Here is a 12,284-nt window from a genome sequence, read left to right on the forward strand (position 1 = left end):
ACTTCAATGTCATCCTGAAGTTATTGATTAAAGAAGAAGAAGTACCATAAGTTTTAATAAGTTAGTGAAATCAAAAGCATTGGTTATACTTAATTTGTTTTAAATGTAGATGTCCAAATATAAAAGAAATAAGATTGTTGTAGAAATGAACATCCAAATGAGATCAACAATATCCAAGTCAAAAACCATAGAACCAGAGAATGCCTAAGAGGATATATATTCTTACCTCCTATGCCAAAAGAAGTAATTCTGTGAGGTAACGGGTATATTGAAACTTTATTATGGGCCTCCCCGGTGGCGCAGCGGTTGAGAGGTGGGTTGCGAAGCTGCCCAAAGCCTCTGTGGCGCCAGTTCAATCCTCGGCTGCTCCCCGGCCACCGGAGGAGGGTCCCTCCTGCATAGCGCACAGACCTCTCCTGTCACCCGCTCCCCTCAGCAGTGTACTTCGGTCCTTCTGCCTGCTCTGCTCCCTGCTCTGGCTCTGGTGAATTCTCTCACCCTCCTGCGCTTCTGACTGTACCCAGTGCATGTATAAACAAAACAAACAAACAAACAAACAAATAAATAAATAAAACATGTGCCTTTATTAAAAAAAAAACTTAAAAAAAACTTTATTATGATAATCAACTCACATGATGAAAGTTTGACAACAAAATCATAGCTGAACAAAATGGTATTAAAAAAAGGAGTAATAACCAGTCTTTTTTACCTTCCCCATCTCCTATTCTCAGACCACAGATTTAGATCCCTAATGGGTCACTTTCATTTTGAATATCTCTGTGTGTCACCCCTATCAACCCATTTCCTGCTTTGCATCTGCAATGTATTATATATAAAAAAGAAAACCATTGAATGTTGGTATAATTTTCAATCTTTCACTCCTCAGATGTCATTTCTAAAGTGGAAAGGTGACCCCTATTCTAGGAAAAGTAGAGAAACTCAAGTTCAGGTATGGCAGGAGAATGTCTGTATTCAGGTTCCAAGTGTAGGGAATAAAATTCCCCAGTCAAAAATGGGTGTTTCTCAAACATGTCTCTCCAGAATACCTGCTTCTAAGATAAAGCCTTTCCATCAAAGCAGGTAATTGATTCCAGGGAGAAAAAGCAGCAACTATAAGACAAGTTCCTTGAATCTTCACAAAAATCCTTTAAATATCCATGCGGGACAAAGCATAAGTGAGCTTTGCTGATCATACCTCCAGAAAGGACTAAAATCATGGGCAATATGACACATGTGTGAGTATTTCCTCCACACTTTCTGCTTTTCACTGTGGAAACAGAGTCATCTGTAGAAGATCATCTTTCTATTGTGTTTCAAATGAATCCCTTCTAAATGCATATGCCAGGTGTTCTATGAAACATTAAGATTCTATGAATGAGGAAAGGACTGAGACTTATAAAAACAAGTGTAGCAAGTGTTTGTTGTATAATGGCTCAACTAAATAGTCTCTTTTTGAGTGTCACATCTTTCATATTGAAGGTTATTTATTCCAAAAGGATGTCAGTTTGAAGATGGCATTATTCTGAACATCCCCAATCATCACTGAGGGAAGCTAGGACTGCAAGGTAAGCTATTTAAAAGTGCTAATGCTTATTAAAGATTGTTATTTCTCATATATGAGCAGCATCATGTTTCCAGATATCTCAAATATGCTAATAGTACATTTCAACCTCTTCCATTCTTCCAAAAATCGGTAAGTAACATCGACCTCATCTGACATGAAAAAACAAAGACTTCTTGAGATTAATTATAGGTTGTCGCCCTCGAACATCAAACAATATGCTTTTGCAAGGAGACATCCCCTTTAACAATCAAGGTACAACATGAGAATTAAAAATGTATTAAATACAATTACACATAGAGAAGATGTAAGTATGAATACTACACTGACATCAACTGTCAGCTGTATACAGAAAACAAAAAAGAGTTTCCTTTCTTGGATCAATTGCTGTGGATAATATGAATATCCATGGAATCTTTAACAAAAATTAAAGGTGGGGCCTCATAAGCTCCTAATAGTGAAAGTTCTCTGTGTATTATTGATCAAAATGCCAATTCTTCCCATCTCCTAAGAGCATACACAAAAATGATGACAGTCTTGTGTGTGTCTAGAGCAGTGTGGTGGATATGCTCACAAACATTCCCATACCTAAATTCCATAAAACTTATGTAGCTTTATTAGAATTCCTACTTTAGATAAGGAAATAAATAGGTCAGTGTCAACAATGTACCCCCATAAAAGAAGTTGCAAGAGGAAGGACCAGAAATCTATCCTAGATGTTTGATTTTATAATACTCTTAACCACAATGGTATTCATTCTCAACTTTTTACAGAAGGGTTTAAGGACTCATGCTTTGGATGAGAGTCCACTTTGGAGAGCTGGGTTTGGAAAAGAAATCAATACTTTTCATTAAATATTATACATTGTTGTACTTGATACATGGGATTTCGAACATGCCATTGTACGTGTGTTTGCTGATAAAATTTCTTCATACCCTTTTGCATCTGAAGTTCTAATAAAATAGTGATAATATTTCTTATATTAAAAAGAGATTACACGTTTAACATTGGACAATAATAACAAAGTAGTGTATGAGAATGCATTTGGAGGTAAACTATATAAATATAATCTGACTGAACCTTGAATCTGTCCTTAACTAGCTTGATCTTGGACAGGATTCTTAACTTTTCTATGCTTTTATCTCATAATGTGTAAAATAAGTAAAAAAAAAAAAGATGGAAATCATATCCTAAATTTGTAGTGAGTACTAAAATAGGAAATGTCTAAAAATCCACTTAGAAAAATCAAATATATGTATTGATTTAATATTATCATTGCTGTTAATATTATCCACCTAAAACTCCAAGACTCATTTCTTTTCTACAAAGGAGATTTAATAATACCAACAACATAGGTTGGATCAGTGTTGGAAGAATCAATATGTGTATAAAGCTTTCTACTTTAAACATAGCAATTAATCATTAAGAGAATAATTACTAGTTATTGTAAAGTTCTTGCATTTATACAAGAAGAACTTTGCATGTTTTCATAGAAACTCCTGTGTACTTTCTGCACATTCCCATCGCAGTGTCCTACTACATTGCATGCTAACTCTTGAATAATCTCCTACTAGGCTTCCTATGTCTGTCTTCTACTCCTTACTGAACTTCAGCCTACTTCACCTAAGACATGCAAAGATCTTACAGAGTTATAGCCAAGACTACCCCTTCTTCAATTTTTGCTTTGTACTTTTTTCATATTTTCAGTTACCTTCCTTTTATTTCCCATTTCCTAAGGAGAAGGGGAAATTCCTTTGTTTTGCTTTTATTCTCTACATCCTTGTCCTATATATCTCTCCAGCATAGCTGCTAGTATGTGTATATTTTCTAGTTCAAGAAAGACTTTCAGTCATGTAAGAGGATTTGGTGAACATACATGACTATGTGTTTACAAAGTACCCTAAGTCTCAGGTATTAACAGATTCATAATCAGTGAAATCACTTGAATAGTCTTCAAAAAACAGAAACTGTTTTCTCTCCAAAAAAGAAACTCTTAGACTAATTCACAGTTAATAGAGTCAGACACTTAATATTTACTAAAATGGCTAAATTTGATAGATTCAATGTTGCATCAATGAAAATGTGACATTTCTTTTCAGGTCTGAATTAAGCATCACATGAAACCCATGGCAATTAGAAACAACGTCACAGAGTTTGTTCTACTGGGACTCACAGGGAATCCAAAGATGCAGAGAATTGTATTTGTTGCATTTTTTCTCATCTATGTCTTCACTGTGGTAGGAAATTTGCTTGTTGTGATTACTATTGCTAGCAGCCCATTATTTGGGTCCCCAATGTACTTTTTCCTGGCCCATCTCTCCTTCATTGATACCTGCTATTGCTCTATCAATACCCCTAAACTTATCGCAGATTCACTCTATGAAAAGAAGACCATATCGTTCAAAGGATGCATGAGCCAAATATTTTGGGAACATTTCATCGGTGGTAATGAGATTATCCTGCTCACTGTAATGGCCTTTGACCGCTATGTGGCCATCTGCAAGCCCTTGCACTATACAACTATCATGAACGCACGGGTGTGTGGCCTGCTAGTAGCAGTGGCATGGATGGGAGGCCTTCTCCACTCAACCATACAGATCCTCTTCACCTACCGACTACCTTTTTGTGGTCCTAATGTCATAGATCACTTTATGTGTGATCTGATTCCTTTGCTCAATCTGGCCTGTGTGGATACCAGCATGCTGGGACTCTTTGTTGCTGCCAACAGTGGGTTCATGTGTTTATTGAACTTCCTCTTTTTGATGGTTTCCTATGTGATTATTTTGTGCTCCCTAAAGAACCATAGAGCAGAGGCAAGGCAGAAAGCCCTCTCCACCTGTGGCTCCCACATCACAGTAGTTGTCTTATTCTATGTGCCTTGTATATTTATATATATGCGACCTGCTGTTAGTTTACCCATTGATAAAGCAGTTTCTGTATTCTACATTGCAATAACTCCCATGTTAAATCCCTTAATCTATACTTTGAGAAATGCACAGATGAAAGACGCCATTAAGAAACTGTGTAGTAAGAAAGCTATTTCTGAACACAAATAAGTGTGGCTTGAGACCCACATTGACACAACTGAAGAAAGGGCCAAAAGGACATTTGGTTAATCTCAGCAAAAAATGCTTGTGGAATAAAGAAAATAAAGTTAACTACAATGTGTCATAGATTGTGCACTGAATGGAGCATAAACAGGTGTATGGATATGGGGAAAAGCTAACCCATGCCACTCCGCATATTGGGAAAATTCTGTTGAATTGGAATTTCATTTTACTACCTCATCCATGTATATGAAAGCATAGTTTTCCTTCAAATATAATAAATAATGAAATGTATTGATTTCAAACTATAATCTCTAGTAATCTAAAGATTTAGGCACTGCTATTTTCCCTTTTAAGAAAGGAAACTGATGAAAGGTAAAGATATCAAGTAGATATATTGAAGAGTTAGTGATTTCTCAGACCCTATGTTAACAAATGTGACACTTTCAAGCAATGATGATAAGTTAATTAAAATAGTTATGACATATTGAGGCACAGATCTCTGAGCATATTATAACTATTACTTTATTGTTTATATCTGAATTATAATTTTATTAATAATTCTGCTCAATTTTCCGTATGATAATTTATTATGTTGCCTCTAATATTATGACATCTAAGTGTGTCACAACAATGGGTCATTGAACCACTGTGGTTTAACTAACAATATATTATACCAACTTTCCAAATTATTTTTTGAATCATCACTTTAGGCTGCTCACACGTCAGGAAGAGTGATGACTCAAATTAAAGAAAATTTTATCGTCAGACATGAATTTCTATTTATTAAAAAGTAATACTCCATTGATTTTTGATACATGCCTGCTTGGTAAAAAAAGTTGATAGATTTTTGTTGGTGTGGATGGATGGAGGAGGATTGAATTCTAATGGTGTCAGTGAGAATACAGAATGTAGTGGATATAGTCCTATCCAATTTAATCTCTCTTCAAGGTCCAGTGCACGCAGGGTCAAGATATAGATGCTAAGCTTCTCAGCTGTTAACAGCTCAAACTCTCAACCTCCTCTTGACATTTCTACCTGAGAAAATGAAAGGTGTCTCATCTTGGGTATGATGCTACCATCCCAGGTCTACCCACAAACAAAGACTGACTGACATGGGGGTAAAAGAGACAGGTCCTCTAACATCGAGGAGGAATTTTTTCCGTAGTACAACATGTGCTACAGAATTCTCTTAGGTCCAGGCTACATTTTCAGGGGTAGTAGAGAATATTCAATCTGAAAACACACTGCACATGCTTTGGGTTGGAGTTTTGGAGAACAATCTCCTGAGAATTAACAATTTCCCAGTGTTCTCATTCCAGGAAAAAAAAAAAGTAAAATAAGCACATCCACTATTTTCTATAAGCAAACATATATAACATTATTACAGAAGTGATAAGGATATCTTCCAAGATGAAGAGAGAGAATTTTCTCTATCATGAGGTAATTGCTGAAGGTCACAAGGAGAATGTTTCTAAGCAATGCTGCCCTAATGCTCCCAAGAGGCTGAAGCAGCTAGGTAGCATTCCAAGGACAAAAAAGAGGACAAGAACAGTTTTTATATTCTAAACCTAATTATTTTTAAGTACTTGTTCAAGGGACGACTTCCATTACAGATGTCAGTTGATACCTTTACTATTCTTTATTTGTTCCCATTGTATCTTACACATACCCTGACCAACCCATTCTTCAATAAATGCTTTGTTTATTTGAGAAACACAATCTCCCTTCTCTGGATTGTTAGTTACAATAGAATAAAAATACATTAAAATCCTTCTTTTGAGAATCACAGTGAATCTCTGAAATATGCTGGAGGAAACAGAAATATTTCTTAAAATTAATAAATATGTGCTTAAAGTATTCTGAATTGTTGGCAATGTGTATGGATAGAAATGGATTTTCAGATTGCAGACTGGAGTGGAAACTTTAATGTTATCCTGAAGCTGTTGTTTAAATATTGGAAGGTGCACCATAATTTTTAATAAGCTAATGAAATCAAATTCATTGGTTATACTTAATTTGTTTAAAATATAGATGTCCAATATAAAAGAAATAAGATTGTTGTAGACATGAACACACAAATGTGATCGACAATATCCAAGTCAAAAACCATAGAGTCAGAAGAATGCCTAAGGATATACTTTCTTACCTCCTTTGCCCAAATAAGGAATTCTGTGAGGTGACAGGTGTATTATAACTTTATTATGGTAATCAACTCTCATGAGGAAAGTTTGACAAGCAAATCATAGACGGACATCTTGATTTAAAAAAAAAAAAAGAGTAACAACTAGTCATTGTTACCTTCCCCATCTCCTATTCTCAGGACATAGGCTTAGATCCCAAATTAGCCACTTTCATTTTGGATGTCAGTGTGTGTTACCCCTATCAGCCCACACCTGCTTTGTATCAACAATACATTATTAAAAAATGGAAAACACTGAATCTTGGTGCATTTTCAATTATCCACTCCTCAGATGTCACCATTTCTAAAATGGAAGATGATCCTTGCTCTAGGGAAACTCAAGTTCAGGTAATGACAGGAGGCTCTCATGTGTTTAGGTTTCAAGTGGAGGAAATACAATTCCTCACTCAAAAATTGGTGTTTCTCTAACCTGTCTCTCCTGAATACCTGCTTCTAAGATAAGCCTTTCCATCAAAGCAGATAATTAATTCCATAGAGAGAGCAGCAACTATAAGACAAAGTCCTTGAATCTTCACAAAAATCCCTTTAAATATCCACGTGGGCCAAAGAGTACATGAGCTTTGCTGATCACATCTCCAGAAAAGGACTAATCATAGGCGACATGACACCTGTGAGAGTAATCTCTTCCAAATTTTCTGCTTTTGGCTTGTGGTACAGAGTCATCTGTAGAAGATCATCTTCCTATTGTGTTTCAAAGGAATCCCTTCTAAATGCATACCCCAGGTGTTCTATGATACATTAAGATTCTATGATAGAGGACATGGTTGAGACTTTATAAAAACACATAGCAAGTGTTTATTGTATAATGGCTCATCTGAATAGTCTCCTTTTGAATGTGATATCTTTCATACTGAAAGTCGTTTACTACAAGAAGTTGTCAGTTTGAGGATGACATTGTTCTGAACACCCCAAACATCTTTAAGGGAACCTAACAATGTAAGTTACACTTTTCTGTAGTGCTAATGCTTATTAGAGATTGTCACTTCTCATATATGATCAGAATCATGTTTGCAGACTTTTCAAACATGGTAGTGGTACATTTCACGCTCACCCATCTTCCAAATATTGTTAAATAGCATTGACTTCATCTGACAGATGAAAAATCAAAGACTTCTTGAGATTAATTATAGAATGTTGCTCTCTAACACCAGACAACATGCTTTTGCAAGGAGGCATCTCCTTTAACAATCAATGTACATCATGAGAATGAAAAGCGAATTAAATACGATTACACTTAGAAAGGATGTAAGTATGAATACTGACTTCAACTCTCAGCTGTATAGGGAAAGCACAAAAAGAGTTTCCTTCCTTGGATCAGTTTCTGTGGATAATATGAAACTCCATGGAATCTTCAACAAAAATTAAAGGTGAGAACTCATTATCTTCTTGCATAGTGAAATGTCTCTGTGTACTATTGATCTAAATGCCAATTCTTCCCATCTCCTAAGTGCATACATAAAAATGATGAAAGTCTTGTGTGTGTCGAGAGCAGTGTGGTGGATATGCTCATGTACATTCCCATAAGTAATTCCCATAAAGCATATGTAGCTTTATTATAATTCCTGCTTTAGATAAGGAAACAAATAGGAAGGGTGCCAGCAATGTACCCACATAAAAGAATTTGCAAGTTGAAGTATCAGGAATCTAGCCTAGATGTTCTGATCCTACGATATACTTAACCACATGGTATTCATTCTCAACTTTTTACAGAAGGGTTTCAGGACTCATGCTTTGGAGGGAGAGTTCACTTTGTGCAGCTGAGATTGGAAAACAAATCAAGTTATCAGTTCCTTTCAATAAATGTTATACCTTAATGTGTTTGATATATGGGATTTTGAACATGCCATCGTATGTGTGTTTGCTGATAAAATAAATGGCTTCACATTCTCTTGCCTATAAAGTTGTAATAAAATAATTATAATATTTCTCATCATATTAAAAGGAGATTACAAGTTGAACATTGGTAATGATAACAAAATAGTGTATGAGAATGCATTTGGAGGTAAACTATTTAGGTATAATCTGACTGAGCCTTGAATCTGTCCTTAACTAACTTGATCTTGGACAGGATTCTAAACTTTTCTATGCTTTTATCTCATAATGTATGAAATAAGTAAAAAATCATGGTGGAAATCATATCCTAAATTTTTAGGGAGTGTTAAATTAGGAAATGTCTAGAAATCGACTTAGAAAAAACATATATATATATATATATTTATATAGATTTAATATTCTTATATTCTTATATAGATTTAATATTCTTCAAGCAGTGAGGCCAGGAACGGATGAGAATGGATGTGATTCACAGGCTGTTTACTGGAACCACAGTCTGGAAAGCACAAAAGCTTCAGAAAACTGACTTTCCTTCCAAGAGTGTGTGACGACACCACACTTTCCTCAAGGCATTCTTCACCTCCGCATTCCTGAGCGTGTAAATCAGAGGGTTGAACATGGGGGCAATGATGGTGTAAAACAGAGCAAACACTTTGTCTTCTGGGAAAGTTGTAGCTGGTCTAATATAAACAAACAAAGCAGGTGCAAAAAATAGAACTACAACCATCACATGAGAAGAGCAAGTAGAAAGAGCTTTGCTGCGGCTCTCAGCAGAATAGGCCCTGATGGTGTACAATATGAAGAAATAAGGCAGCATCAAGACCACAAAGGTTACCAAAGCAATTAAGCCTGAATTAGCAATGACTAAGAGACCTATGATGTGTGTGTTAGAACAAGCCAATTTCAGCGAAGGATACACATCACAGAAGTAGTGATCGATCTCATTGGGGCCACAGAATGGTAAGAAGATGGTGAGGAGAAACTGACTGGCAGAGTGTATAAATCCTCCCGTGCAGCAGGCTATGATGATCGCGTTACACCTCTGCCTACTCACGATGATGGTGTAGTGCAGGGGCTTGCAGATGGCCACGTAGCGGTCGTAGGCCATCCCTGTGACGATAAAGATCTCAATGCTTCCAAATAAATGGGTGGTAAAGAGCTGTGTCATGCAGTTACTATAGGAAATGGACTTCCTATCTGCCAGTAAATCAGTCAATAGTTTGGGTGTCACAGTGGATGTGTAGCAAAGGTCGGAGAGTGAGAGAGAGTTTAGGAAGAAATACATGGGTTGTTCAGTTAGCTGACTGCATGTGATTGAAATCATTATGAGCAAATTACCCATCCAAATAGCTATGTAGCAAAATAAAAATAATACAAAGCAGATGATTTCAATATTCTTGTTGTGGGAAAGTCCCAAGAGAATAAACACAGTGACATTATTCCTATTTTCCATGGCTCAGTGTAGATAAGATACATGAATCACCTGAAATGATATAATTCACAAATCCATATTGAACAATTAGAGTGATAATAATATTCTATTTAAGTTACTAACTTTATGTGATAGGACTGCATAGAAACATACACTAAATGGTTTCTATTATCTTTTCCAGTCAATTGGGATCCGTGTTTACCTTCGTAGACATGAATACCTTTGCTCAACCCACAAAATAATCCTTTAGTAAACATTCATAAGCTAAGGATAATTTTATTTATTTTCTTTTCTTTTTTAAAAATATTTATTTATTTATGCATACAAGTGCTGGGGTACAGGCCAGAGATGCAAGGGAGTGAGAGGATTCACCAGAGACAGAGTGGGGAACAGAACAGGCAGACTGACTGAAATACACTGCTTGGGGGAGTAGTGGGTGAGACAGGAGAGGTCTGCTTCACCATGTGGGTTTCTCCCTGGCTGGCCGGGGATTGAACTTGTGCTTCAGAGGCTATAGATTGCTTCATAGTGTGGTGCTTAACTCCTTGCACCACCAAGGAAGCCCCTCCAAAGGATAATTTTAATTTACAATATTTTCTGACAAAAGATCTCATTCTTACACCCTAGGACTTAAATATTAATAAACAAATAATTAAACCACATAGCTATGTTTAAATGATGTACAAAAATATTAAAAGAAACTTTTCTTATTAATAAAATACAAATTACCTAAATTCATATTTGAATGTAGTAGCAGAGAAATGAAAAATAAGTAAATCTATTAGCAAATGTTTTATCATCTGAATTTTCTGAACTATAGCTCAGGCTGAAGTTTCTATGAAACACCATAAACCAAAGCAGTTCAGTTTCCTGCTGTACATAAACCAGCTCTAGAATGTAGCAAATGTGTGACTGACATGCTTCTGTCAGAGGTATATAGTCCTATTCTCTCAAGCATGAGTGGTGATCTTGCATCTGATTAGCTAATGGCTCCGTAAGAAAAATAGGAGAAAGATAATTTGGAGACATACCCAAGACTGCCACCTCTTAGATTTGTGATCATGTATACTCTCGACTGTTAAATTTCCTTTCCATAAAATGAGGGAATGAGGCTCAACTACCTCTAAGAGCCCTCCATTCTTAATATTTTTACAGAATTGAAATTAGCTTCTTCTTGGCACAGTTTAGAGTTGGAATGGTGTGCATTTTTTTTACATGCTGCCATTCAATAAACAAGGCAGTAATAGCCCATGATTTTAATTTTATTCTTCCAGAATATGTTATCCCACCATCGGTGGGCAAACAGATACCCTAACAATTTAGTGCTCTCTTAATTCAATAATATCTTAGACTATAGAATTCACATTAAAGTCTATTTTAAAATTAACTGTTAATGACTACATTTTCTTATAGTTAAAATAATATTTCAACTAAATATCATATATTTATGCAGGATTATGGTAAAGGAGCAACGAATAGCTTATGTATTTTCTTCTGTACTTACTTTTTATCTATTCTTCTTTTATGGATTTTTCTGTTCTCTCTTCTTTGAAATGACATTAATTCTGTATTAAAATTCTTTTCATAAAAGTCTTTGACTTGAAATTTTCTCAGCACAGTGAGTGACATGGATGAGTTTAGGTTTCTAATTTCCTTCAATTTATATATTAAAATTACAAAATTCATACCATTTTGGCAATTACTGTCATACCACTAAATGAAATAAATGCTGGGTGGTCACTCCACAGAAAAAAAGGCTTGAAGGCAGGAGAGTTACTTTATTCCCTGAAAACTTTCAGATCAGCTGTCCAAATACAGACTCTATATTTGTATCACCATGTTATTCCTGAGGGACATTAAGCTCAAATGCTAAGTAAAATTTTAGGTAAAATTTATATCCTAAAGGTACATTTGCTTCCTCCCAAGGCATAGCTTAGTTAGTTAATTATTTATATGTCCCCAAGTAGTCTGTTCATTAATGGCCTTTTAAATACAACTGCATTATAAATGCCCCTTAAGAAAGCATGTCAAAATCCCATTGAATGAAAAATTCCTGATGACATATTTGATATTCAAGCAATTTGAGTTTCTTTTTAATATATAACCAATAATATATAACCAATATGTAATAATATATAACCAAGAATAACTGTAGTTCTGGTCCATATGTTAAGAGATGATCTCCAACTATTCAACACAGTCTTTTTA

The 12,284-nt window shown here is 35.4% G+C and overlaps 2 protein-coding genes across 2 annotated transcripts; one reads left to right on the forward strand and one right to left on the reverse strand.

Moving 5' to 3' along the window:
- The first annotated feature begins 1,218 nt into the window (after positions 1–1,218).
- On the forward strand, positions 1,219–4,617 carry LOC119254452 (olfactory receptor 4C46-like). Its single transcript, XM_037521553.2, has 3 exons — positions 1,219–1,235; positions 1,480–1,565; positions 3,661–4,617. The coding sequence occupies exon 3, from the start codon at positions 3,679–3,681 to the stop codon at positions 4,615–4,617; it is 939 nt and encodes a 312-aa protein (XP_037377450.1). The 5' UTR covers positions 1,219–1,235; positions 1,480–1,565; positions 3,661–3,678.
- Positions 4,618–9,158: 4,541 nt separating this feature from the next.
- Positions 9,159–10,097, reverse strand: LOC119254276 (olfactory receptor 4P4-like). Its single transcript, XM_037521392.1, has one exon. It carries the CDS (start codon positions 10,095–10,097, stop codon positions 9,159–9,161), a length of 939 nt encoding a protein of 312 aa, XP_037377289.1.
- Between the last annotated feature and the right edge of the window lie 2,187 nt (positions 10,098–12,284).

Source organism: Talpa occidentalis, unplaced genomic scaffold (assembly GCF_014898055.3).
Source record: "Talpa occidentalis isolate TD23 unplaced genomic scaffold, MPIMG_talOcc4v2.1 talOcc4.3, whole genome shotgun sequence".
Classification (NCBI taxonomy): Eukaryota; Metazoa; Chordata; class Mammalia; order Eulipotyphla; family Talpidae; genus Talpa; species Talpa occidentalis.

What these genes read in the sequence shown, in the direction of transcription:
- LOC119254452 (XM_037521553.2), top strand. Translation starts at nt 3,679, where the DNA reads ATGAAACCCATGGCAATTAGAAACAACGTCACAGAGTTTGTTCTACTG.
- LOC119254276 (XM_037521392.1), bottom strand. Translation starts at nt 10,097, where the DNA reads ATGGAAAATAGGAATAATGTCACTGTGTTTATTCTCTTGGGACTTTCC.